The 26,230-nt window shown below is 44.6% G+C and overlaps 1 protein-coding gene across 1 annotated transcript; it reads left to right on the top strand.

Moving 5' to 3' along the window:
* Positions 1-182: 182 nt before the first annotated feature.
* Positions 183-25,725, top strand: CDC45 (cell division cycle 45). Its single transcript, XM_066609756.1, has 18 exons — positions 183-257; positions 4,586-4,645; positions 5,158-5,250; positions 6,376-6,513; positions 6,792-6,929; positions 7,432-7,487; positions 8,842-8,890; positions 9,958-10,019; positions 12,170-12,220; positions 13,780-13,899; positions 15,544-15,675; positions 17,468-17,566; positions 19,074-19,235; positions 20,193-20,331; positions 21,202-21,285; positions 22,455-22,573; positions 24,277-24,353; positions 25,405-25,725. The coding sequence occupies exons 1-18, from the start codon at positions 207-209 to the stop codon at positions 25,467-25,469; spliced, it is 1,695 nt and encodes a 564-aa protein (XP_066465853.1). The 5' UTR covers positions 183-206; the 3' UTR covers positions 25,470-25,725.
* Positions 25,726-26,230: the final 505 nt, after the last annotated feature.

Genomic DNA, 26,230 nt, shown 5'->3' with positions numbered 1-26,230 from the left:
GGGGCGCACGTGGGGGGAGGAAGGTTGCGAGGCGGAAGGGGAACGGAGCTGCCATTGGACAAGACGCAGAGCGCCTCGACCAATGGGCGTTCTTGGCGCTCTCCTTTGACCAGGCTGGGGCTGCTCATTGTCTCTGCGCTCCCGCCATCGCCTGCCTCTGCTCCGGCTGCAGCTCCTGCTCCAGGGACCTTGCCTGGCCTTGGGTCATGTTTCTGACTGATGCTCGGAAGGAGTTCTACGAGGTTGTCCTGAATCAGGTACCTGCAAGGAAAAGAACTTTGCACATGCTCAGTGGCTTACTGAAGCACTCTGCACTTGTTCAGTGCTTTTACTAGCACCCTTTTAGCCTCCTTCAAAACTTTGCACTTTGCACATGCTCAGTGGCTTACTGAAGCACTCCACTTGTTCAGTGGTTTTACTAAAGCACTTTGCACATGCTCACTGGCTTTTGCTAATGCATGTGCTCAGCGGCTTTTGCGAAGCACTTGGCACATGTTCAGTGGCTTTTACTACTTTTGTCATTATAATATTTTTGTGTACTATATGAGGACAGTTATATGCTATGGGAGTTTGAGTGAGGGTCATTATTTGTAGGGCCATTGGTGGATGTCAGCCCACCACCACCACCACCACCAGCATGGTGTGCCTTGTCAGTTGTCAAAAAACTGATGGAAAAACTTGAAAATTTACTCTGCTGACAGGTCAAAGGGGCATCTTTAGGGGGCTGGGATTGTAGCTCTGGAAAACCAGCTGGATACCAAATTAGCAGATATTGAATCATTGAGCCTATGGAGAACATGGGGTTAGGCTCCAGGGATCCCTCTTTAGCATCCACTCTATGAAATACATGAACCTGAACCTTAAGTTTATGGGGTTGGGTGATAGCGAAGGCTCATCAACATCTGATGCTTCCTTCTTCATGCTGGCTATCCCTTGACTAGCTGAGCGTTGCTGGCCCAAGAACAAGGCCTCAGAGTTCAGCAGTGGGGAGGAGGTTGCTTTACCCATTCTTCTCCTCCACCTGTCTCTTGGTTCCTTCCCTGGGCTTGCTCCAGAGCAGCTCTCAGGTAGCCTTTGAGAGACCTCTCATCCTCGCCATGGTTATGAAGGTTCAGCTGGAGTGGACAAAAGAACTAGTGAGGGAACGGCATAGCTAGAAATTGGCTAACCCCTTCTCTGAGAATGTAGCTAGTCTTACTGACACCCTTTTAACCTCCTTCAAAACTTGTTAGATGTTCTGTGCAAGCAAGAACTCCTCTATTTGCCTCAAATTTTGCACCAGGGAAAATTTGGTGGCAACTCAAGTTTTGGTTGCATCCACCTCTGGTATTGCAGGGCTATTAAAGTCACCGTGCACTTTCATCACCCTACTTGCATCTGTTCTTTGTTTTCTCCAAGAAAGAAAACCTGGGTCCTGGAACTTATGAATGTGTCCAGTGATTTTCCACAGGCCAATCCCAGTGCCATTTGATGCAGAAAATTGACCCACTCCAGACAGCTTTCTAAAAAAAAATATAATTGGCTGGACACAATTACCCCAACCCCCTCCCCTGTCGGCCACATATTGTACACTTTCTTTTCCTGATGCTGCCTTCTGTTCACGAGAAGGCCACTATCTCTTCTCCTCTTGCAAACTCTCTCACCCCCCACACCAGTACTCCAATATTGGCAGATAATGAGAACAGAACCACAGATAACAAGAGGTAGGTGGCAATTCTGCCCCTTGCAGATAAGTGAATTTGCGTAAAAAGAGAACTGACCGTTTCATCAGGCTGGCAGCAGCAGCCAGGTTTGGGGCAGTTTTTTTCTGCCTACCTGGAGACTTAACCTGCATGCAAAGCTGATACTCTGCCACTAACCTTTGGCCTTGCATGGAAGAGGTCCCAGGCAACATCTCTTAAGTAGGGTAAAGAAATGTCGTCTACCCAGTGGCGTCGCTACGGGGGTGCGTAAAATCGTGGTGGTTAGGAGTAACCCCATCATATTATATACCATTGGATGCGGAATTCTGAGCAGAATGCAGTGCAAAAACCCAGAGTGAAATATATCCTTTCTATCAAAAGTTATGGCAAAAAAACCTGGACAACAAAAATTGCATGGATCCCTATGGAAAGTGAAAGTGAGCCATATTGCATGTTTACTCATGAGCAGGCAAACATGCCTTAGTCCTTCAGAAAGGGCAGGCTGAGAGGAATCCAAGGACACAAGAATGGTCCTGATCCAATGAATGCAGTCCCCAAAAACACCTAAGAAGGAAGTCCCTCCCTCCAAGCAGATGAATGTATTGAGCCCTATGGAAAGCGAAACTAAGCCTCAGGGTCGCGTTTACTCGTGAGCAAGCAAAAGTGCCTTGGCTGGTGTGGAAGATCAGGTTAAAGAGAGTGCAAGGCTACCAGAATGGTCCTGATCCTATGCACCTGGAGCTAAACAAGTGCTCCAGAAGGCAGCCTCTCCCCCTCACTAAAAATGATCAAAACAGAGGCTTCAGCTGATAAAGGTGAACTTTTTTGAAACTTGCAAAGCCAGGTGGATCCTGACAGTGATCTGGTTTAAACAGAAGTTCTTAAGTTGAACTGGGCACTGGGGAGGGCTAAAAACCTTACTGGTTTTGTAGGTAGGTGTTATTGCAGGCAGGCTACAGAAGAAATTCACTTGATGGAACAGGGCTGGCTTCTGCATATTTCAGTCATTTTCAACCACTGTGCCGTGGCACACTAGTGTGCCGTGAGTGGTCCAATGGTGTGCCACAGGAATTTGGGAGAAGAAAATTTATTAGTGGGGCCAATGAGGATGTGAACCCCCCGCTGGCAGTATGGTGTACCTTGTCAATTGTCCAAAACCTGATGGTGTGCCTTGACAATTTTAGTGCCTTGTCAGTGTGCCACGAGATGAAAAAGGTTGAAAATCACTGGCTTATTTAATTATTTGTTTTACTTTAACTATTTATGCTTATCTATTTTAATTTGCCTGATAATGTCACTTCCACCATGACATCACTTCTGGTGGGTCTTGGACAGATTATCATTCTAAAAAGTGGGTCCCAGTGCTAAAAGTTTGAGAACTGCTGCAATAAAGTGTTAGTAAGTTTACACCCTTGGGGGGGGTGACACCACTAGTGACCAAAATCACTAAAATCATAATTTGGAGGAATAATACCATCATGTTCTATATCAATCAATGCATAATTTCATGCAGAATGTGTTCTATCAAAAGGTACAGCCAAAAAACCAGTGGGGGCGGAGTGATGGTACATCACCATGCCTACTACCTGGGTTATTGCCCTGCCCACTGCATGGGGGGGTGACATGCTGGCATCCCGTACCGGGTGACGCAAACCCTAGTGACACCACTGCCTCCACCAGCCTGGAGAGCTGCTGCTGTGTGGTGTCAATGATACTGTTCAAGGTGGTATGATTATGTATGATTTGGTATAAGGCAGCTTCCTGTGTCCTTAAAGAGGTGCTTGTCTTATATTTAGCAGTGGGCAAAACAGTTCAGCCCAGAATAGCTTCCCTACCCCAGTGGCTATTTGCTGGAATCTCTCTGGTGTGGGTTGAGAAAAAAAATCACACGTGCACACAAGATTGTGAGCCCCTTGTGGTGCAAAGAACCGTTGGTATGTAGGAAGCTGCCTTTCTCCAGAATTAGACCATTACTCTTGGCAGAGCCATTTTCAACCGGTGTGCCATGGCACGTAGGTGTGCTGTGAAAGGCCCTTTAGGAGTTTGGAGCACGGTGGTTGAAAACGGCTTGAAAAATTCTTCCAGGTTCTGTGGCTGTGTTTCCCACTGGTGGAGGAAGAGGGACAATTTGTTACTGCAGGCAAGTGCCCTAGAAACAGCCACAGAAGCTGGAATTGCCATCGCAAGAGGTGAAGGGCATAGAGAAGATCATAGAGGGCAGTGTGACACAAGAAGTAAAGCGTTGACCATCACTGTGAGCTCAGTATGGCAGACCCTGACAGAGGCTCTCCAGGATTTTACCTGTCCTACTTGGAGATGCTATCAGGGGTAGATGATTGAAAAGGAGGTGTGTGTGTGTGTGTGTGTGTGTGTGTGTAGACGTGCATTTATATAAAAAGAAAAGTAACATCTGAAAAATAACGTATCAGATAAAGTTATGGCCATCTGTACCTCCCTACCATGTACTTTGTCTCTTCCGTAAAATCATGTCACTGGAGGGCACTACAAATTTTGATTAAACCCAACCTTGGAAATAAGTTTGCAAAAGTTTCTAAGGCCATATTCCTTTTCTTGAGGGGGAAAAATGCAATGAGATGTGTGGGTTGTGACTAAGATTACCCTTCTGCTGAGTCAGATCACTGCCACATCTTTCTGTGGCTGGGGAGAAAAACAGATGCAAGCACTGGATGAAAACATGATCCTCACCCTCCATTAGACTATCCACATCTTAAAATTATTTCCAGCAGTATATTTTTCAGTGCCAGCGCATGATATTTTTAAATACTATTCTTTGCACCAGTTTTTCCTCTTCTGTGTAGCCAGAATGTCCAAACTGCATTTCTTCTGTATGCTGTTGTCATAGATCCTACTTGAAAAATGTCCTCTCTCTTTTGTCTGTGTAGCGGGTGCTCCTGCTTGTGGCTTCAGACATCGACGCATTGTGCGCTTGCAAAATACTCCAGGTAAGTGTATCTTTTGCAAATCAATGTTGCATTTTAAAAAGCAAGCGCGTTTTGAAAATATTGGAAGAGTAGGTGGGAAGATGGGGAGTCTTAATGTTTGAAATGTCCAACCTTCTTAAGACTATGTTAGGTAGTTAGTTCCAGTCTAACATTCTTTTAGGATCTTTCTCCCTCTTGGTGCGGGAAGCATGTAGAAGAAGCAAGCAGATTCTTTAACAGTTTTATTTCTTGGGTTTTAGACTGTCTGCTTGTCTTTAAGCAAAGCATATTTGCTTTTTTGCGATGGCGTCTGAAAAATATTGCTGGGTTGCTCAGCAAACTGCTTAAGGCTGTAATCCTAGCCACACTTTCCTGGGAGTAAGCCCCATTGACTACAATGGTATTTACTTCTGAGTAAACATGGATAGGCTTGGGCTCTTAGCTGGGCGCTTCTGCTCTGCAACAGTCAGTGCTTGCAGTGTTATACTGGAGGTGGTGATTGGTCTTAAAATGTTCCTTTAATTTCTTTGGAGGCTTTATTTCAGTGTGACCATGTGCAATATACGTTGGTTCCGGTATCCGGATGGCAAGAGCTTGAAACGGCGTTTCTCGAGCATAAAGATCAGGTAAAAAACATCACGGGGATGTGTCTGAAATATTAAAAATGAGATGCTGTGCACCAAGTTGGATGGAGCATCCAGGATGTGTGAATTAGATTCATTCAGTCTAGCTGGTCATCTCAAGTTTGCTTCCGGGCACAATTCCAGGTACTGGATCTTCAAAGTCCTAAATGGCTTGGGTATCTGCTCCTTCCCCTTGTGTGAGGCTCTGCCTGTCATTCTGAGATCTTCTTCAAAGGTGCTTGTGCTTGCCATTGCATGAGAGTTAGAGCCTTGTGACCAATGGGTTTCTGGGGAATACAAGGGCCTTTTCAGTTGTTGCATCTCCTTGGGGAATTCCCTCCTGCAATTCCCTCTGTGTTCCTTTTTCAGAGGAGGCTGAAGATGTGTTTGATTTGGAAAGTCTTCTCTGATTATTTTTTTATACCTTTGTATTTTATTTTTCTCTTATGAATGTGAGTATTTTGGCCATGTGGTCAGTTGCATTTTGTGATTTGATTGTATTTAAATCCTCTTTGCAGCTCTGAATAATAACTTCCAATCTGTTTTCTTGGGCCCTTGGACTTAACCATGATTTCTCCTGAGGAAATTCAGAGAAGTTGGAGTTCTCTTAATTCAGTGGTCCCCTCACCATCCGCGGATGCCGAGCCCAGGCCGCAGAGGGCCTTGAGGACCTGACCGGAAGCCACTTCCAATCACACCATGGAGGTGTTCTGAGACATGGGGAGGCCCGTGGCCCACTCCACAGGCCTACCTGCACCTCAGAACACCTCCCAGACATGACTGGAGGTTGAGGAGGCAAACCAGAAGCTTCTCATCCTGGAGGCCTTCTGAGGCACGGGGAGGCCTGTGGAGTGGGTTGTGGGCCTGGCACAGCCTCTGGAGGGCCTGTCATGACCTTAACATGAGTAATTGCAGCACTGTGACCCTACCCTCTACAGACTTTAGCATCCACTGATTTTGGTATCCACAGGGGTTCGTGGAACAGATCCCCCACAGATACTGAGGGACCATCATAACCCTAAGAAGCTAAAAGTATTAATAGGAAATGTAATGTTTTGTGCACTGAATAGCGTTTCACAGACAATAATAGGTCTATTTACCAAATTCATCTGGCTTCTTCATTGACAGTTCCGATATTTTATTCTAATCAATTGTGGCGCCAATGTTGATCTGCTAGAGGTCCTTCAGCCTGAGGAAGACATGATCTTCTTTGTCTGCGATACTCACAGGCCTATAAACTTGGTGAACATTTACAACGAGACACAGGTATTTTCTGCTTCTCAAGGGTTATAGGATAAGAATCTACTCAGATTATGGTGGACCAGGGCCAGTTCTTGATGTCTTATTCTGAGAGTGCTGTGCTAGCTGATGCAACTTTTGGGCAACCTTTTGGCACCAAGATCCTTTGGTTCCAAGTGTCCTCTGCCAATCCACAAATTGGCATGGCCAACCTCTTCTCAGGCTTTTTCCAGAATATGCCTTTGGTTATGTTCGTCTCTTGCATCAAAGATTTCCTGATATTTTCTTAAACACTTATTTGCTAGATTAAACTCCTGGTTAAGCAAGATGATGACCTTGAAATTCCTGCCTACGATGATATCTTCAGGGATGACGAGGAGGAGGATTCTGGGAATGAGAGTGATGGATCAGAGCCTTCAGAAAAGCGTAGGCGATTTGAAGAGGTCAGTTCTTGTCTCAAAAACAGTTTAGGTAAAATGTAATCTGGTAGTACAGGGACATAACTTTCTATTGCAAGGAAAAAAAATTCCTGTTACCACTCCTTTGCATCTGGTATTCAGAGATCGGCAACCTCTCAAACCCGGAGGTAACATACAGTCATCATGGCTTGTAAACTGATGGGCTTTTCCTCCATCAGTATGTCTAATTCCGAAGGCCAGGTGTCATCACAATGTCCTGTGGTAAGGAGTTCCACAAATTAATTACATAGAATGTGCAACTGTGCACAAAAGGAACCCATAACAGCGCTTGTTCACAGAGGCCCCTATTGAGATGGTCTTGGCACCCATCGTTAGCTTTGCATATTTTTGCACTTGAGCACTTGTAATGGACCGTATGTGAATTAAACCAAGATGGGCCCTGCTTGCAGTCTGCCCGTACTTTTTTCAGCAATTTAGTATAGCAAGAATGAAATAGATGGAACTTGGTGTTTCTATCTCTGTCTAGGAAATTGTGGAAAGAACGATGAAAAGACGACAACGAAGAGAATGGGAGGCTCGGAGGTAGTGTGTACATCTGCTGCTTTTATAATTGTGAAATCTAGTTCATGTAATATACAGTGGGTCACCCGTAGGGTCAACACCCGCCGATTTAACTCAACACGGGTGCCAAACCCATGCTGGAGGACTGCACATGACCTCCCGGATGCGATCAGAAGCACCTTCCAGTTGTATCCGGGAGCTCCTTTGAAGGCTTTCTGCCAATTTCATTTTTCACAGAAATTGGTATTATTATTATTAACAGTATTTATATACCGCTTTTCAACGGAAAGTTCACAAAGCGGTTTACAGAAAAAATCAAACAACTAATGGCTCCCTGTCCCAAAAGGGCTCACAATCTAAAAAGCTGCAACACCAGCAGACAGCCACTAGAAAAGACACTGCTGGGGTGAGGAGGGCCAGTTACTCTCCCCCTGCTAAATAAACGAAGAGCACCCACTTAAAAAGTGCCTCTTACCCAATTAGCAGGGGTTAACTGGTATCCATGGGAGTGTGGGTGTGTGTCCTGGAACAGATCCCCTGTGGATACCGAGGGCCCACTGTGTGTTCCAGCTTGCAAGCCTGGAAACATTGATTGTGTGATTAATACATCCCCCAGGAGGTTAAAAGTAAAAAGCTATATGCCATTTTTATCCAGCAAACTTGGACATTTGTGTGTGTCACATTGTTACTCTGGTGTATTTTGTGCTTCATGGTTATCTCTTCATTTAGTCCTTTCTAGCCTTCTTAAAGGCTCAAAGTTAGCACTTCCAGACAATCTTGGTGACATTTATTACGCAAGTGGAGGGAGGGGGGAAACCAGTTGCTTCAACTCAAAATGTTTCCCGTTTTGAAGTGGAAGTTGGGGTGTGTGTGTGTGGATTTGACAGAATATCCTTCCTCTGCATTTAAATCTCTCCATATAAGTGCCAGTTCTTTCATATGCAGCAGAGAGAAAGTCCAGCTACACTTCTGGTACTTTCCTGAATCATGTCCCACTGTGGGTAGAAGACCTCTGTACCTATGAATCTCTTTTACTGGAATGGCTGCTCCAGTCATTTCTGGGGAGGCAGCAAGGATAACCTACCAGCCCTGCTACATGCGGCTCTCTTGCCTCCACTAAAGTAGATGGGGCAGGCTTTGTATACCTTTGTATAGCAGAGGTCAGTGCTTTCTTGGAGCACTCAGTGGCTCTTTTTTTGACATTTTATAGTAGGAATATTTTACAAACCTTTGCAAGTGCTAGCCTAGCCGTGCCTACTCAGAAGCGAGTCCATTTGTCTTCAAGAGAGCTTACTCCCAGGAAAGAGCGTATGTTATTGCAGCCTTCACCTTTTGTGCGTGTGGAAGAGCGATGACTCTCTTTTCTGTTCTGTAGGCAAGAAATCCTCTTTGACTACGAGCAGTACGAATACCATGGAACTTCAGTAAGTACAAGATGTCAAAAAGAATGAAGAGTGTTGTGGCATCTTAAAAACAAATTTGTTGTGCCAAAAGGTTTTGTGAATTGGATCCAGTCTTGTTAGAAGCAGGAAGTGCTATCCACGTTGGCTGAACCAAACTACATTAGGCCCCCCCATATCCGCAGTTTCACTTAATAATAATAACAGGTATTTATATACTGCCTTTCTTGGTCTTTATTCAAGACTTTATTCAAGGCGATTTACATAGGCAGGCTTATCCAAATCCCTTATTAAATAGGGATTTTTACAATTGAAAGAAGGTTCTCTCTTTCAAGAACCACTACATTCAGGTGTTTCAATCCGATCTGGCTTCACATTCTGGCCTCCATCCTCCCACGCTCAGAGCAGATGGAATAGCTCGGCTTCAGCTTGTCAGCTGCTTCAAGGTCGCACAGTGCTGGTGGCCTCGAACTGGCAACCTGCGGATGTTATCTTCAGGCAAACGGAGGCTCTACCCTCTAGACCAGACCTCCTGCCCACTACTTATCCGCAGTTCTCATATTCCCCTGTTCCACTCCCCCCGTTTGCTCATGATTCACCTCTAGCGTTCTCACTGACTGCTTCCTTCAAAAATCTGTAAAAGGAAAGCTGCAAACAAAGAGGGCCGCCAAGAAAGAGGGATGAGAAACATCGCTAACAGGAAGGGCTTGCAGTGCCACAGGAAGTATGGGGTTTGCTGCTAACTGCGGAGTTGGGTATCCGTGGTAGCAACAGGAACCTAACCCCTGCAGATACTGGAGAACACCTAAATAAGCATCTGGGCTGAACTGTGCTGCTGTGACCAATCACTGAGCTTCCCTTGCAAAGGTTTAAATTTTAGATAGAATTATCAGAAACCATACTCTTGGATTTCAGGGCCATTGGGGCCCCACTGTTGACAATCCGCCCTGTCTTGTCTAGGGACTGAAGTCCTGCAAAGTATGGAAAACCCTGGCTTGTATTTTGTTTAACATTTCATTTCTCGCAGCCATGCCCCTGCCTGTGTTTTCTGTTTGCAAACTAATTTTGCTGTCTTCCTTCTCCTTTTGCAGTCTGCGATGATGATGTTTGACTTGGCCTGGATAATGTCCAAAGACTTAAACGACATGTTGTGGTATGTCACTTGTTTTACGATCATAGCATAGCTGACTTGATTCTGGGCCCCACCCCCCCACCTTTTTAAAACTCTGAATAGATACTTGCCCTGCTGAAATAAAAATTACGCTAAGGATTCTGCTGGATCTCCTTATGATTTACAGGTTGAGCCTAATTATAGTATTTTTATCCTTCCTTTCTCCCACACCAAAGGGGGACTCAAGGCGGCTAACAATAAAATTGGTACATAAAAACAATACAATATTAAAAGCAATTAAAACATTAAGAATTAAAGCATTAAAACACCCAGGATCTCAACAATTAAAAATCATTAAAAACCACCAGCCCTCAGTGTTGATTAAAAGCTTTCATAAATAAGGTCTTGCTTATCCCTGGATTTTGTATCTGCGGATCTGGCTCAACTTGGGTCCCCCAGATCTGCGTTTAGCCAGACTTGGCCAGACCTGAATCCTCCAAAGGTGACCAGAGCTGTGCTCCAGATACCAAAAATGGGCTTTCTGAGCCTCTGTCCACCTGCAGCCTCTGTGGGCTTCAGAATGCCTCCTAGAGGCAAAAAAAAAACACTACTTCTGGTTTTTCTTCAAAAACCACAAGTGACTTGTTATGCCTTGAAAAGACTTTCTGAGGTTTCTGCAGACTTCAGAAAGCCCTGTGCTCCGTTCTCCTTCAGAAAGTTTAAGGGGCCCAGAATCGTGGATTTGTTTATCCACAGTTTTTGGTATCTGGGGGGGGGGGTCCAGGAACTGATTCCCTGCAGATACAGAGGTCCCACCTTTATTAAGAATATTAGGACACAATAAAAGTTTACACAGCTGTTTACAAAGCTGAAGCTGCAGACTTATTCATGCTTGCCTAGGAGTAAGCCCCATTGACTATAATGGGATTTGCTTCTCAGTAGACATGCACAGACCTGGGTTGAGATGCCAGCAGATACTGGAGTCCAAGTTTAAATGCCTTTTAAAAAAAAAAAATTGCAAAAATTGGGCTTCCTATGATTTCCAAGCCTCCACAGGTATTTTTAGGGCTGAATGACCCAGGTCCCACGGAGGTTCCTTGCTCTTCCTATCATCACCCTAGAATGCATCACGATGCAGGCATGATTTTGCTGCAAAACGGTAGGAGCCCCAATTTTTGCACCTTCTTCTGTTTAAACTTGGACCCTGGTATCTGTGGATTCCAGTATTTATGGGGGGGGGGTGGTTCTGGGACGGAAGCCCTGCAGATATGGGGTCAACCTGTCAGTAAATGAGTGGTTCCCTCTCCCTAAAGAGCTCAAAATCCAGAAGAAATGCCAAGCAATCACTGGAAAAGATGCTGTGCTGGGGGCGAGAGGGACATTTGTTGTCCCCCTGCTATATATAAGAGGAACTTCATGTTAAAAAGTGCCCCAGACTTATTTTTATAGCGTTAAGTGCTGCTTCGAAAGTTGACTTCTAAGGTATGATCATATTCTTTAGCTATTTACTCCTACCAAATTATATAATGGATGCACATGGAATGATGAATTGGTTTTAAACTGGAAGCCGTCACTTAAACCGGGGGTCTCCAAACTTTTCGTCCAGAGGGCCGCATCAAATATCTGGCATGGTGTTGAGGGCTGGGAAAAAAATTTAAATACGTTAAAGAAGGAACTTGGATGAATGAATGAAAGGGCTCAAATTTCCAGGATTTCTCCAAGCATCAACACAGACCACAGAAATAAAGCACACACTTAAATGGACTCCTGTTTCCCCCATCCCACAAGCAGGTTACTTAAATGTAAAGCAGTAAATATCTCAGAACCAGCACATCCCATGAAATGCCCAGCGGCTCTCCACAGGCTGCATTTGGCCCCCAGGCCAGGATTTGGATACCCATGACTTAAACTCACTCCATCATTTAGGCAGGGGCAAAAAAAAAAAAATGCAGAGGGTAAACAGGTAGAAAAGTGGAAGGGTGTACTATGGATATCAACAGCTTAGAATTTTGTGTGATAACATTTATTCTCTATAAAAGAATAAATGTTATCACACAAAATTCCAAGCTGTTGATATTTATTCTATAAAAGAATAAAGTATGTTGGGAATCTGTAAATATGTTTATATCCAGCCATTATGTGCTTTGAGAAATAATATGGCAAATTTGTTTTTTTTTTCCTTTTCTACTCAGGTGGGCCATTATTGGGCTAACGGATCAGTGGGTTCAAGACAAAATCACTCAGTAAGGAAGAAGTTTTTTCTGCTAAGATATACTGTAACAAGCCAAACCGACTTGTGCAGAAGACAGGGGGGGGGGAATACAAATATAACCTGGTTTAAGGCCTCAAGTTTCACATCCCAGGTGTGGATGCTGAATCGCTCCTAACACTGCAGTGATGTAGACCAGTGGTTCTCAAACATTTAGTTCCAGGACCCACTTTTTAGAATGAGAATCTATCAGGACCCACCGGAAGTGATGTCATGACCAGAAGTGACATCATCAAGAAGGGAAATTTTTAACAATTCTAGGCTGCAATCCTACCCACACTTGCCCAGGAGTAAGTCCCATTTACTATCACTGTTAAAAGAACATACAGACTAGCTTGTTAAAAGTACAGGTCTGTAACATTTCCCCAAATGCAGTCACCTACCATGGTAGCATCAAGTCTAATATATTAAAAATAAAATATTGAAATGAATGCGGATCCACCTGAAATTGGCTTGTGACCCATCTAATGGGTCCTGACCCACAGTTTGAGAAACACTGATTTAGACAAACTGGTAGATTTGTATGTGACTGGTGTGCCCGCAGAAGGGGCATCCTAAACACCTTCAATTAGAAGAGCTACAGTGTTGGGGGGTTTGGGGTTTAGAAAAGATAAGTAAGTAAATGGGGAGGGATATGACTGAGGCTGATAACAGTATTTAGTATGGAGAGAATGGGTACAGGGAAGTTCTCATTCCTCCCTTGCAATGCTGGAAACTGGTCATCTAGTGAAACTGACTGGCGGAAGATTTAGGATGGACTAAAGGTGGTATTTTTGTCACGCAACACGATTGATGATGGAATTTGCTGCCACAAGATGTGCTGACAGGCACAAGTTTCAGTGACCTATTAGACACAAGCTGCAATCCAATCCATGTTTAACCTGAGAGCTGGCCCCATTGACTGTAATGGAACTTAGTTCTGAGTAGACAGGCATAGGATTGGGCTCAAAATCCTGGAGGACAAGTCATGGACAAGTATTGCTGGCTACTAGTCATGTTGCCTGTTCTAAATCTCCATGTTCAGTGTCAGTCTTCCTCTGGATCCCAGAGAGGAATACGCCTTCATCTCTTGCGTGTGGGCTTCCCAGAGACAGCTAGTGGGCCGCTGTGGGAAACAGGATGCTGAATGAGCGGGGCCTTGGACCTGATCCTAATCCAGCAGGGCTTTTCATGTTTTCTTTGGCTGGGGAAGTGCAGTATTGGTACGATTCTAAAAGTAGAGTTTGTCCTTGTCAAGAAACATTACAACATGCATTCCACTAACGAGCCATTTTTGAGCTGACTTTTTCCACAATATATATACAGTCGGCCCTCAGTATCCGCCAGGGATCCATTCCAAATTCTGCCCTATCCATTCCAAACACTCTGATGTGGGTTGGAACCATATAGATTCAAATCCTTGGTTCCTCAACCCGCAAATAATGAGGGTGGATAGTACCCTAGGCTCAAGGGCGTTTTTAGTAGACAAGGCTTCAGAGCTTCAAGGAAAAGAAGCAAAAGTTAGTATTCTGTGTTTGTCTCCTTTACCAAAAGAACGAAATACGTCACCGACATCGGAACCCTACAGCGACACGTCTCCCGGCATAACCACCGTGATGGGGATGAAGAGAACTCCCTTTCAATTGACTGTATGCGAATAGCTTTTGAGTATGAGTATCCTTTGGAACAGGCATGGGGGGAAAAAATGACCTGAACTCAGAAGAATGGCTTGTAGGAATTCCATGTTGCATTCTGTTTCAAGTCTGTTTCAAGTCCAGGGTGTCACAAAGCAGTTTCAGATGTGGGTTTTGCCACCTGCTCTCCCAGCAGCCTTGGATCATTGCCTTTCTGCCTTGGTTTCCATTTGTTCAAGGAATAAGGTTCACATAGTAGAGGAGGAGTAGACGCATTCTCGGCATCACCTGGCAGGACAAAGTTCCTAACCACACAGTCCTGGAACGTGCTGGAATCCCTAGCATGTATGCACTGCTGAAACAGAGATGCCTGCGTTGGCTCGGTCATGTTGTGAGAATGGATGATGGGCGGATCCCAAAGGATCTGCTCTATGGAGAACTCGTGCAAGGAAAGCGCCCTACAGGTAGACCACAGCTGCGATACATCTGCAAGAGGGATCTGAAGGCTTTAGGAATGGACCTCAACAAGTGGGAAACCCTGGCTTCTGAGCGGCCTGCTTGGAGGCAGGCTGTGCAGCATAGCCTTTCCCAGTTTGAAGAGACACTTGGCCAGCAGTCTGAGGCAAAGAGGCAAAGAAGGAAAGCCCATAGCCAGGGAGACAGACCAGGGACAGACTGCACTTGCTCCCGGTGTGGAAGGGATTGTCACTCCCGGATTGGCCTTTTCAGCCACACTAGACGCTGTGCCAGAACCACCTTTCAGAGCGCGATACCATAAGTCTTTCGAGACTGAAGGTTGCCAATACAATAAGTAGAGGAGGGCTAAATCTGGACTAAATAAGGTTGTGCTTTTTATAAACAGCCCTGATAATTTGTTCAGATTTTTCTAGGACATAAACAAGACGTGTAAATATCCATCCAAGCAGTTCTATACAAACAAAAGTAGGGGAGGAGGGAGTAAGGTTTCAATCCTATGCACACTTTCCTGGGTGTAAGTCCCAGTGGGCTTTACTTATGAATAGACATACCTAGAATTGCACTATAAGGGACAAGATTTGCAGCACAAGCCTATGCTTGTCTATTCAGAAGGTCCATTGAATTCAATGGGGCTTACTCCTAGGAAAGTCTGCCTAAGATTTCAGCCTTCTTTTTCCCACTGGGGTTGCTTTAAGAGCAAAGGTGTCAAACTCGTATAATGCAGAGAGCCGGACAGCATTCATGATGCCTGCTGAGGGTTGGATGTGATGCTATTCAGCAGGAAGTGATGTCATTAAGCAGCTGATGACGAAAAGCACTTTTTTTCTCACTAAGGAGCTCTTAGCTGCCAATGACAGAAGAGGAAATACGCAAATCTTGATCGTATTTTCAAAATATGGGAGAGCCCAATCGTCAGGTGGGTCACCCTTTTAGCAGTGATACCTCACCAAAGCTCAGCAGCTGAGAGCAGCTGATGGTGGTACCGGGAGAGCCTCCGAGCTGGATAAAGAGCTTCTGGGGGCCGCATCCAACCCCCGGGTCTTATGTTTGACCCCTCCGCTTTGGAATCTGCTTAACATTATTGTTTAATATTCCTCTCCTTAACTGTATTCTGTTAAAACGGAGTCAAAATTATTTGCATGATGTTTGTTGCTTTTCGGTCTCGAACGCTGCCATTATTTTTCCTAATTCATCTTGATGATCTCAGCTTATGCCTTGCGCTCTATCAACACTGGTCTCTGTACGAGAGCCTTTGTAACACCTGTTACACCTCTGCCAGCTTCAAGCTTTGGTCCGTGCAAGGGCAGAAGAGACTGCAGGAGTTCCTCGCCGATATGGGGTGAGTCAGTTAGAGCTATGAATAAAAGTATTCCTGCCATCAGGGTTGATGTTCCTGTACAACTGTAGGAGGACAAAGTCCCTGAGCCATGGAGGTAATAATTTGAAACTCAGCACAGGAGAGATGGTGACGGCAGGTAAAGAGGCAAAATAAGCATTTATTTCAGTGACTTAGGGTGCAATCCTCACCAAATTTCCAGCACTGGTATAGCTGTGCCAGTGGAGCATTTGCTGCATCCTGCAGTGGGGGGGGGGGGGCAGAGTCATGGAGGACTGTTCAAGGTAAGGCAATGTTTGTTCCCTTACCTTGGAGTTGCATTGCTCTTACCTTGGTGCTGGAAAGCTGGTTAGGATTGCACCCTTAAGCTTATTTTATGAAGGCAAAGTTTTATAACGTTGATTTTTCAACCACTGCCACAGCACATTGGTGTGCTGTGGTCTGCAGGTATACTGCATGTTGCAGCTACTTCGGGAAGCGCACAAGGCTTAGAGCCTTGTTGCTTGATGGAGTGCAAGGAGCAGAAGCAAGCAAGGAAAAGATGGCAGACAGGTTTCAAATGTAGATGCAGGGAAGAAGCCAGAAGCTGGAAAAAGATCCTTGCCCAGCCTTCTCCAAGTCTCTCCTCCCACAGTACAGAGCAAACTGATGTTACTTTCGGTTAAAGATAACACTAGCTGGTAACACATTTCTAGGTCTGACCGCTTTCTTATCTCTAATGCTAGCTCATCTTGTTGTTTTCAGCACTGGGCTCAGACACTCAGCATAGTTCCAAGGCTAGCAGAGTTTGCTCTGCACAGACGCAGCCCTGCCTGCTGTTGTTGCCACATACTAAAGCTAAGCCCAGTGCTTCTGCTCTAATTACTACAACTGCAGGAGTTTGGGGGAGGGTCAGTAGGGCCGTTGGGAGATGCGAGCCCCTGGCTGGCAGTGCGGTGTGCCTTGTCAGTGGTCAAAAAAACTGGTGGTGTGCCTTGAAAATTTTAGCACTTTGTTCATGTGCTTTGAGATGAAAACAATTGAAAATGGCTGGTTTAACAAAGCTTTTACAGAAGAAAGTAATTTTTAGGGTGAATTTGAAGGAAGATCATACGGATATTCTGAGATGTTGTTCCAAACATAAGGGGCAGCAAGGAAGATGAGGGCAGATGTGTTTGAGAGAGCAGACCTTCCATAGAATCATAGACTGTTAGAGTTGGATGGTACCTTGGAGATTATGTAATCCAACCCCCTGCTGAACACAAAGTGTCCCTTACTGAACCCCTCTGTTTCCAGGCCCTATTATCAGGATATAAGAGCAGAGAGATGTGGCCTGCCCTCCAATAAGAAAGTAGCCCCTATCTAGTGATCGAGTAGCTAGTGATCATCCTTGGATAGTGAGTGTAAAGAGTGGCGATGGCTTTTATCACTGTGCTGCTTAGCATTCTCAGTGTGCCTTTCTCAGTGAAAGGCAGTCATTCTTTCAGCAGGAATTTTTGAAAAAATTGCCATGTTATCACATGACAACACCCCATGTGTATATATTATTATTAACAGTATTTATATACAGCTTTTCAACTCAAAGTTCACAAAGCAGTTTACAGAGAAAAATCAAATAACTAATGGCTCCCTGTCCCAAAAGGGCTCACAATCTAAAAAGATGCAAAAAGAACACCAGCGGATAGCCACTAGAAAAGACACCGCTGGGGTGAGGTGGGCCAGTTACTCTCCCCCTGCTAAAAAGAGGAGCACCCACTTGAAAAAGTGCCTCTTGCCCAATTAGCAGGGTAATATTTATATCCGCTTGTTTTTCTAGCCTACCTTTGAAGCAAGTGAAACAGAAATTCCATTCCATGGACATTTCCTTGAAAGAGAACCTGAAGGAGATGATTGAAGAGTCTGCAAATAAGTTTGGGTAAAAAGGCATTTTGAGCTTTTGGGCCATCTGGAGTTCTCTTATGTAGGATCATCTAAGAGGGTGTTTTCCTGAAAATCTGGATTGAAAGGAAGCAGATGCCCCACCATCACTCACGTCTCCATGTATTTTTGTTAAATATCGAACAGTCCAGCTGTTTCTATGTTTGTGTTTTATGACTTCAACGAGGTTTTCAAGGAGGGATATTATGAGGGTATGGTCAAATAGTCCCACAAAGCTCTAAAAAGCTGTGCACCTCTTCAAAAACATTTTAGCTAGACTGTGCTTATTCATTCACTCCATGTGTGGTGTTGCAAAGGTTTTAATAATAATAATACAGGTATTTATATACCGCCTTTCTAGGTCCTCAGATTTCTCCTCAGACTTTATTCAAGGCGGTTTACATAGGCAGGCTAATTTAAATCCCCGTAGGGATTTTTACAATTGAAAGAAGGCTCTATCTTTCAAGAGCTACAACAATTCAGATGTTTTGTTCTGATCTGGCCGCACATTCTGGCCTCCATCCTCCCACACTCAGAGCAGATGGAATAATTCGGCTCAGCTTGTCAGCTGCTTCAAGGTCTTGCTGTTCACGGTGCCGGAGGCCTCGAACTGGCGACCTTCGGATGTTATCTTCAGGCAAATGGAGGCTCAACCCTCTAGACCAGACCTCCTGCCCATTTTATTTTTAGAGCTGTTTGATTAGATTCCTCAATTATAACAGTGCCCTCAATTAAACAGTGCAGCATGTTATTTTAGAAACAATTTATTTTAATATAAGAAGTTACAAGAACTGTGGGTGGGTGTAACTTAAGTATGTGAGGTGGGTATTTCCTTTAAATACAAAGCCGAAGAATATTTCAGAAAGTTACACTCGCAGCACGATCCTAAGGTTGCCTTGTGCTGGCAGAGCATGTTCTCTGCCAGCACAGGCTGCCACAAAAGTGCCGTAAAGCGCTTTGTGACAACATAAGAGTTAGTGATGCCAGCTGGAAGGCCTGGGCTGGCCCACCGGTGCCACTGTGTGCCAGAACAGGTAAGGCCTGCTCAAGGAGAGGGTTAATAGGGCAAAGGAGGGTGGCAACAGGGATGGATCAGGTCCACGATTGGGTCAGGATTGGTGGTGCTCATATGTGCTATGTCCTATCCCCGTTCCCAGGCAAGATCCACCTACACAGATCCACTCAGAATTACACTAGTGAAATAACAGGTGCAGGTCTGTGTAGACCCATTGCCAGGACTGGGGCTTTCCCCAGGGCAAGAGGACAAATGTCCCCTACCTCGAAGAGACCTCTAGCCTGCAGGTCTTCCCCCCCCCCCCAGAAGCAGTGCTAGCTGCCGTGTTGCTGTTGTATTAGCACTGGGGTTTTTTGTTAGGATTGGGCTGTGAAATAGCTTCAGGTATCCTCAAGGTGTAGTATGGATTTTACTGTTAGTGCAGTAGCAGAGGTGTAAAAGAAAGAAATTAATATATCGTCTGTCTCGTGGCTTACTTTGGTTTTTCCAGAATGAAGGATTTAAGAGTACAGACCTTCAGCGTCCATTTTGGTTTTAAAAACAAGTTCTTGGCCACTGACGTCGTTTACGCGGCTTCTGCTTTGATGGAAAATACAGAGAAAGACGAAAGCGGGACTGATAATTTTATCAAGGCTTTAGATAGTCTTTCCAGGTAATGCGTGCTTTAAAAACATTTTTTTCAAGTTCGTGTAATTTTGGTCACAATCAAATTTTCTTGCACTTAAGCTCATTGGTATGAAATAAGTCGCTGGCGGACATATCTTGTAATCAGTCTGTGGAACTCTGTAGGAAAATGCACAGAACATTAAGCTTTTAGAGACATGGCAACAAGTGCAGGCACACCTGCGTTGGCATCTAGACACATCTAGAAGCCTCTGCCTTGTTCTCGTTAAGGAGAAGCCACAGACTTCTGACTCATGGCTTAGTATTGTAAACAAAAGAGAATGGAAAACCCCAGCCTGTTGTGTATTGTTTGAGAGGGAATAAAAGCCAAAGAAGGCAGAATCCCAGCAGCCTTCCGTCTGCATCAAGCCTTCCTTCTGCATCTCACTTCGATACATGTCTGTTGTTTTATTCATTGCTATAACTCTTTGCTGCCTCAGGTTCTAACTTTCAAACCCTCAAAGTGCTTCTGCTTTAACACTCTCCTTCAGGCAACAAGATACAGTCTTGTGTGTCTCCCACCAAGCACCAAGGCCCCCAAAAGCCTTGAGTGCTCCCCAAAGCAGCATCTTTCGCTGCTACAGAACTCCTTGCCACTGGATATGCTGATGGTACCTGGCCTCGGAATGTCTTGAGAGGGAGAATGGATAGATTGATGGAGAATGGATACAATAAATGATGGATAAATGCAACCATCTGGTTGTAAAAGTGGGCTACCTCTGAATGCCAGATGCAAGGGAGAGCACCGGGATACAGTTCTCTTGTTGTCTTGTGTGCTCCCTGAGCCATCTGGTGGACCACTGTGAGAGACAAGAAGCTGGACTAGATGGGCCTTTGGCCTGATCCCACAGGGTTCTACTTATGTTCTTATTGATTGCCTGTATTGATTGTCTTAGCTGTAGTAAGAGTTGACTTTTTTCCCATTAAAAGTGCTTTTCACCTTCAGGAGCAACCTGGACAAGTTGCATCAAGGACTGGAGCTAGCAAAAAAGCAGCTCTGTGCCATCCAGCAGACTGTTGCCAGCTGCATCTGCACCAATCTTGTCATCTCTCAGGGGCCGTTCCTTTATTGCTATCTCATGGAGGTAACAACCGCCTGCACTTTGTTCATGGTTCAAAGATCTCTTGTTGTGTTATGTGCTCCCCAAAGGCATCTGGTGGGCCACTGTGAGATCCAGGAAGCTGGACTAGATGGGCCTATGGCCTGATCCAGTGGGGCTGTTCTTATGTTCTTAAACTACAATTCCCAGGAGGCCTTGCAGGTCTTCTTGTTGTCTGGTGTGCTCCCTGGGGCATTTGGTGGGCCGCTGTGAGATACAGGAAGCTGGACTAGACGGTCCTTTGACCTGGTCCAACAGAGCTCTTCTGATGTGTACAAGTCTCAGACCAAGACATTTTTTTTCTCATAAATTCTGAGCCAGTGAGTGTGGAATTCACAATTCTGTTCACGTCTGAAATAAAACCCATCTGGTATAGCCAGGCTTGCTGATGTGCTTCTCGGCCTGGGCTACCCACTAATTCTTACTGGACTAGGAATTTTGTGACAGGTGATCTGTGAATGCTGCAGAAGGTTATTTCTCTAAAACAGTAATTTTCAACCTGTGGCACATTGGTGTGCTGCGAATGGTCTACAGGAGTTTGGGGCAGGGTTATATATTAATAGGGCCATTAGGGGATGTGAGCCCCCCCTGCCAGCAGTGCAGTGTATCTTGTCAACTGTCCAAAAACTGATGGTGTGCCTTGACAGTTTTAGCACCTTGTCAGTGTGCCATGAGATCAAAAAGGTTGAAAATCACTCCTCTAAAATAACTTCCCAAGCCAATGCATGTGTGGTGGGGGAAGGTGTGATACCCTGGGACACATGTGAAGGACTTAAAAGGACTATTACAACACAGCTCCTGAAAGATATTGCTCTTGACTTAAGTGTAAGGCATTGTATCTTTTTTTTTCCCCAGGGTAGCCCAGATGTGAAATTGTTCTCCAAGCCAATCTCGTTATGCCTGCTTACTAAATACTTGCTCAAGTCCTTTATCTGCTCCGTAAGTAAACTATTCCTCCTCCTAGATATGCCTGGCCTGAACAGATAATGATCTTGCCTCCAAGATCTTGTTTAGAGCACAATTTAGTTCAAGGACTGACCTAGAGAATTAGCGTTACTGGGAGAGCTATGCAAAGAACAAGTTTTATTTCTGAATGCTGTGTGACAGGCAAGCTCTCTTCTTTCATCCTTTTAAGAATGGAGAAGAGACATTGCAAACATAGAGAAGAAATAGGCTTTTGTTTTTATTTATTTATACAGGTATTTATATACCGCCTTTCTTTGGTCGTCAGATTTCTCCTCAGACTTTAATCCAAAATTTCTCCAAGAAATTTTAAAATTTCTTAGAGAACTGAAGAGAAACTCACAAGACAATCTTGCATTTTCAGATCTTCATTGTGCATGTCATCTCTCAGAGCATGTTTAAAGGTTTTCTGTTTGTGTTTTTGTCTGAGAGGCTATTGTAGATTGCATTTTAAGATGAATGATGTTGAGAGGAATCCTTGGTTGCGTTTGTCATGATTTCATTGGGAATTAAATCCTGGCTTCATTCCTTAGCTGCAATCTGCTTAAAGGGTGAAATAAACTAGATTTTCACATAAAATAGCCTGTGTTTTTAAAGCAGAAACAAGTTGCAGGAGTTGAAAATGTGGTAGTGAAGAACTTTTTAAATGTGACAGTTGTATACCTTGGGGTGGAGCATAGGTGGGGGAGGAGGGCTGTTGTGTCAAAATGTACCATTTCACTACTAGGTGCAAGCCACAATTTTCTATATCTTTGTAAATGATGCTGAGCTTCTTAAAGATGGTTGGGATAACATGTGATTCTATAAACAGAGGCTGCAGTCCTATACACACTTACCTGGGAGTAAGTTTTATTAAATGCAATAGGGCTTATTTCTGAGCAGACATCGTAGGGCTGCACTGTTAAAGTGGTAGTAAAATGTACGTGTGTGTTTAGTGGCTGTAGTGTAAACCAAACTCTTGTCATCTGGTTTCTGTTACCAAAGTGTAAAACAAGACCCTGGGAGGATTTGATGTCTAATCCTTACCAGATACGCGTAGCCCCCAAATGAGCTTCTTTCCCACCTTCAAAAGGAACAGCTGGAGCTTTGCCTTCTTCTCTTTGAGTTTTGCGTAATCCAGGTGCTGCCCTTTTATTTGCTTCCAGACAAAAAACAAGCGCTGTAGGCTTCTTCCGATGGTTATGGCTGCCCCGATGGACGTTGAGCAGGGGACGGTGATCGTGGTGGGGATTCCGCCGCACACGGAAAGCTCTGACAAAAAGAAGTAATGCATTTGATTTGCTAGTTGCTTTAAATAAGAGATTCTGTATAATGGGTCTGCTCTCCAATACGAGGGGTGTTTCTTTTGAAGTTCACCCGGCAAACTTTCATGCCATGGAGTTCACATGGCAAACTTTGTGTGCGTGTTGTGCGCACAACGGTCCTTGGACCATAGACATCTAGGCCCAAATCCCCAAACTTCAAGGAATACGTGTGTGGTGTGTAAATCCCAACATTTGCACTGCGGTGAAGATGGCAAACTTTGTGTGCGTATTGTGCACACAACGGTCCTTGGACCATAGATGCCTAGGCCCAAATCCCTGTGTAGGTATGAACTGCTCTTGTTTACAGGGAAGCAGCACGGAGCAGGGAGGATGCACACCACAAGGAAGGGGTGGAGGCATGCCTCCCACCCTTTCTCTCATCCTTGGGGGCTATATGTGCAGGGGTAAGGCATGTGCAGAGATGAAGGGATGCACATGTCGCCCCTGGCTGATGGTGATGATCTTGATGATGATAAATGTTCAGCGCAGTTTGCATTGTACGGTTCTAGCGTTTATTACATTTTGAATACAGGTGTATGTGTCTTAACAGTGGGGATGTATTCACTGAACCCCATTCCATCATTATGGAAATGATGCCTTTTTGGTAGAGGTGGGAGAAAACTGTTATAATGGAATAAAAACACATAATGCAGCTTTCTGCACTTCTCATTTAAAAAAACCCTCAAATCTGTGAAAAAATGAAACTGTTTTATTTGGTCTTTATTATCTAATGGGGCAGTGCATGGGTAATGACTGGCTGAATCTACTGACACAGTAACATTTATACCACCTACCTAGTGCACTTTTAAAAGCATTATAATTTCAATTTTGAATAAAAACACAGAACACCACTTTCTGCACTTCTAACGCTGAAATCTGCAAAAATAAAACTGTTTTCTCCACCTCTGTTTATTAGAAAGCCCTGGAGGCCTCTTCCAGGTCATGCTGGGCTGGTGACGTGCTCTTCTGGCATCCATGGGCCTCGGAATAGCCTTCAGAAGCCTCTGGACACTAAGGGCCCAATCCTAAACTGATGCCGAGCTCCAGGACCAGCATTGGGTGTCGCAAACATGCTGGAAATCATGTCCGTGATATCCTGCACAGAGTCAGTGCTGAGTCCAGGACTGGCCAGATGCCACCCAGAGCTAGGTAAAAGCTCTGGGCGGCAATGAGGGCCTCGGGGGCAGGAGGGAGGCGTTTGGGGCCAGAGGGGTAAGACAGTGCAGGGGCTGAGAACGGCGGAGCAAAATATCTGGCGCAGACTTGAGAAGCCCCATTGCAAGGCTGGGGCTTTCCCAAGAGGAAGGAGATCTCCAGCAACCTTGGTGGTACCGCCAACTTTAGGATTGAGCTGTAATTCCGTTTTCCTAGAAGTTGCTCCTGAGAACCAGAAATTGCATCAGGAGCCTTCTGTAGGCCATTCTGAGGCCTGCAGTGACTAGTAGAGTGGGTCGCCATCCCAGGGGGGGGTCTACTAATGAAGCACCCTGGCACCAGCATAAATCCTTGTCATACAAAGGTAATCTTTGTGGGACAGTCGCTGCGTGTGTTGTCCATCATTGGGAGGTTGTAAAATGCTGCACACATGTATCCAGATTTGTCTTTTAACGAGGGGAAGGGACGCTTAGGAAGGAAATGCTAAGACTTGCTTTCTCCTTGTCAGTTTTTTTGGAAGAGCATTTGAAAAGGCTGCAGAGAACACCAATTCCCGAACGTTGCACAACCATTTTGACATGTCCAGTAAGTAAACATTGCCCTTTTCCAACGTATATCCAATATATATACATATTTTTTTCCTGCATCTCACTTTGTTTAAATGCTTTTAAAGAGTGACTTATATGGGACACACTAGATTCTAGCTTCAGTACTTGAATGAACAGTGTAAAGGAACTATAGCAATCCATTTTAATAGTATTAAGAATATTTCTAAACTAGCATGTTATGCTGCCAGCCTTGAGATTTGCATAGGCAAGAAAAGCCTGATTGTCAAGCTGAACAATGGCAGCATTAGTGGTGGTCGTGCATTTCTGAACTACAGTGGGTTTTCTTACCTGTGGGTTAGGGACCCATGGATTTGACTCAATGCGGGTCTTGTCAGGAGGGTCTCACTGTACCTCTGGACACGTCCAGAATCTTCCAGCCTCCTCATTACTTGGAACGCCTCAGTAGGACTCCTGGAGGCCAAAAACCAGAAGTGCCTTTTGGTAACCTCCAGAAGGTCATCTTAGACTCGGGATACTGTGTGCAGCCTTCCTGGGCATCAGGACACCTGGACACAACTGGAAAGCATCTCTGGTTGTGTCTGGGAGGTCCTTGAGGTGCTTCCCTTGGATGTCACTATCCGCAGATATCCATGGGGAGGGGGGTCCAGGAACTGATTCCCTGCAGATACCAAGGGCCTACTGTTTCAAGTTGAGCGTGTCTGTGGTGTTAAGCCAGTTTGCATAGGCAGCTTTAACTGCTGGACTTAGTCCTGGCAATTTCTCTTACCAACTGAACAACAGTTCCCAAACTTACCCTGTTCCAGGTGGCACCATCGCTTGGCTCTCCCAGGTGCCGCCACCTTGAATTACATGAGATCTTGAGAGATTCAAGAGGGCGGTGTCTGGGACAGCCAATAAGAATGCTGGGGACCTCCTGTGGTGCACAGTCTGGGAACCCCTGTAATAGAGTCAACTTTTGAATAAAGCTTTCCCAGTAATGTATAAAACTCATTAGATTGAGTTCTAATGTGATGAGATGATATCTTCCAAAATGCTTCTCTTACATTATGTGTCTTTTCTTACTTTAGTAATTGAATTGAAGATGGAAGATCGGAGTAAATTCTTGGATGCTCTTATTTCTCTTTTGTCCTAATGGTAAGGTGATGTCAAAGGTCATGATTCTGAAGGACTTGGACCACAAACATTTTAAGAGCCATTTCAAGTTGATTCCGCAATCTGTGATGGCGCTACCCGTCATGCTTCATTGAAAATTGGTTTTATCTTTTTGTGGTGTCTTGATGTCTTCCCTATGTGAGTTTTAACTTGTGTACATAAAATATGTAAATTTTGTTGGTTATCTTGTGTACCGTAATTTTTGTATAGACTTTATGTAAAATCAATATTTTTAAACGATGAGAGTTTTAATGTAGCTAAAGCAAGTTTGTACTTTAAAACTTTCCATCAAATTAAAGTTTTTATTTCATGACTTGGTTTAATGGACAATCCCAGAGGTCAGTGAGCATCAATTCTGCCCTATCTGCTATTTTTAATATATAGATAAGGATAATATTCCTTTCAATCTTCAGCTGCGATTTGGCCATGGTTTCTCTATACATCAATATCCATTGAAGTAAGCAGCCCAATGTTTTGCCTGCGTGACGTACTATCACAGTTAAGCTTTGTTTTGCCTGATTGGCCCAATGGATTATTGCTGGTTTCCAAGTTTTACCCATGTCTCCTCTCCCACAACCTGTATATCTCTCTACTTCCGTGACAAAAACATTCAGTGTGTAGTCTTTTTAGGACTTGGAGAAGTTCAGTTCTAATTAGCATGGTTTAATCCAGGGGTGTCCAAAGTTTTTGGCTAGAGGGCCACATAATCTCTCTGACACTGTGTTGGGGGCCAGGGGAAAA

Source organism: Tiliqua scincoides, chromosome 14, assembly GCF_035046505.1.
Source record: "Tiliqua scincoides isolate rTilSci1 chromosome 14, rTilSci1.hap2, whole genome shotgun sequence".
Taxonomy (NCBI): domain Eukaryota; kingdom Metazoa; phylum Chordata; class Lepidosauria; order Squamata; family Scincidae; genus Tiliqua; species Tiliqua scincoides.
This window is presented reverse-complemented; position numbering and strand designations above follow the sequence as displayed.

Bases quoted from the DNA above. Each gene is read 5' to 3' on its own strand.
- CDC45 (XM_066609756.1), top strand. From the start codon at position 207: ATGTTTCTGACTGATGCTCGGAAGGAGTTCTACGAGGTTGTCCTGAAT. The intron at 6,930-7,431 runs GTCAGTTCTTGT...ATCTCTGTCTAG, and splicing joins AGCGTAGGCGATTTGAAGAG to GAAATTGTGGAAAGAACGAT. The intron at 7,488-8,841 runs GTAGTGTGTACA...TCTGTTCTGTAG, and splicing joins AGAGAATGGGAGGCTCGGAG to GCAAGAAATCCTCTTTGACT.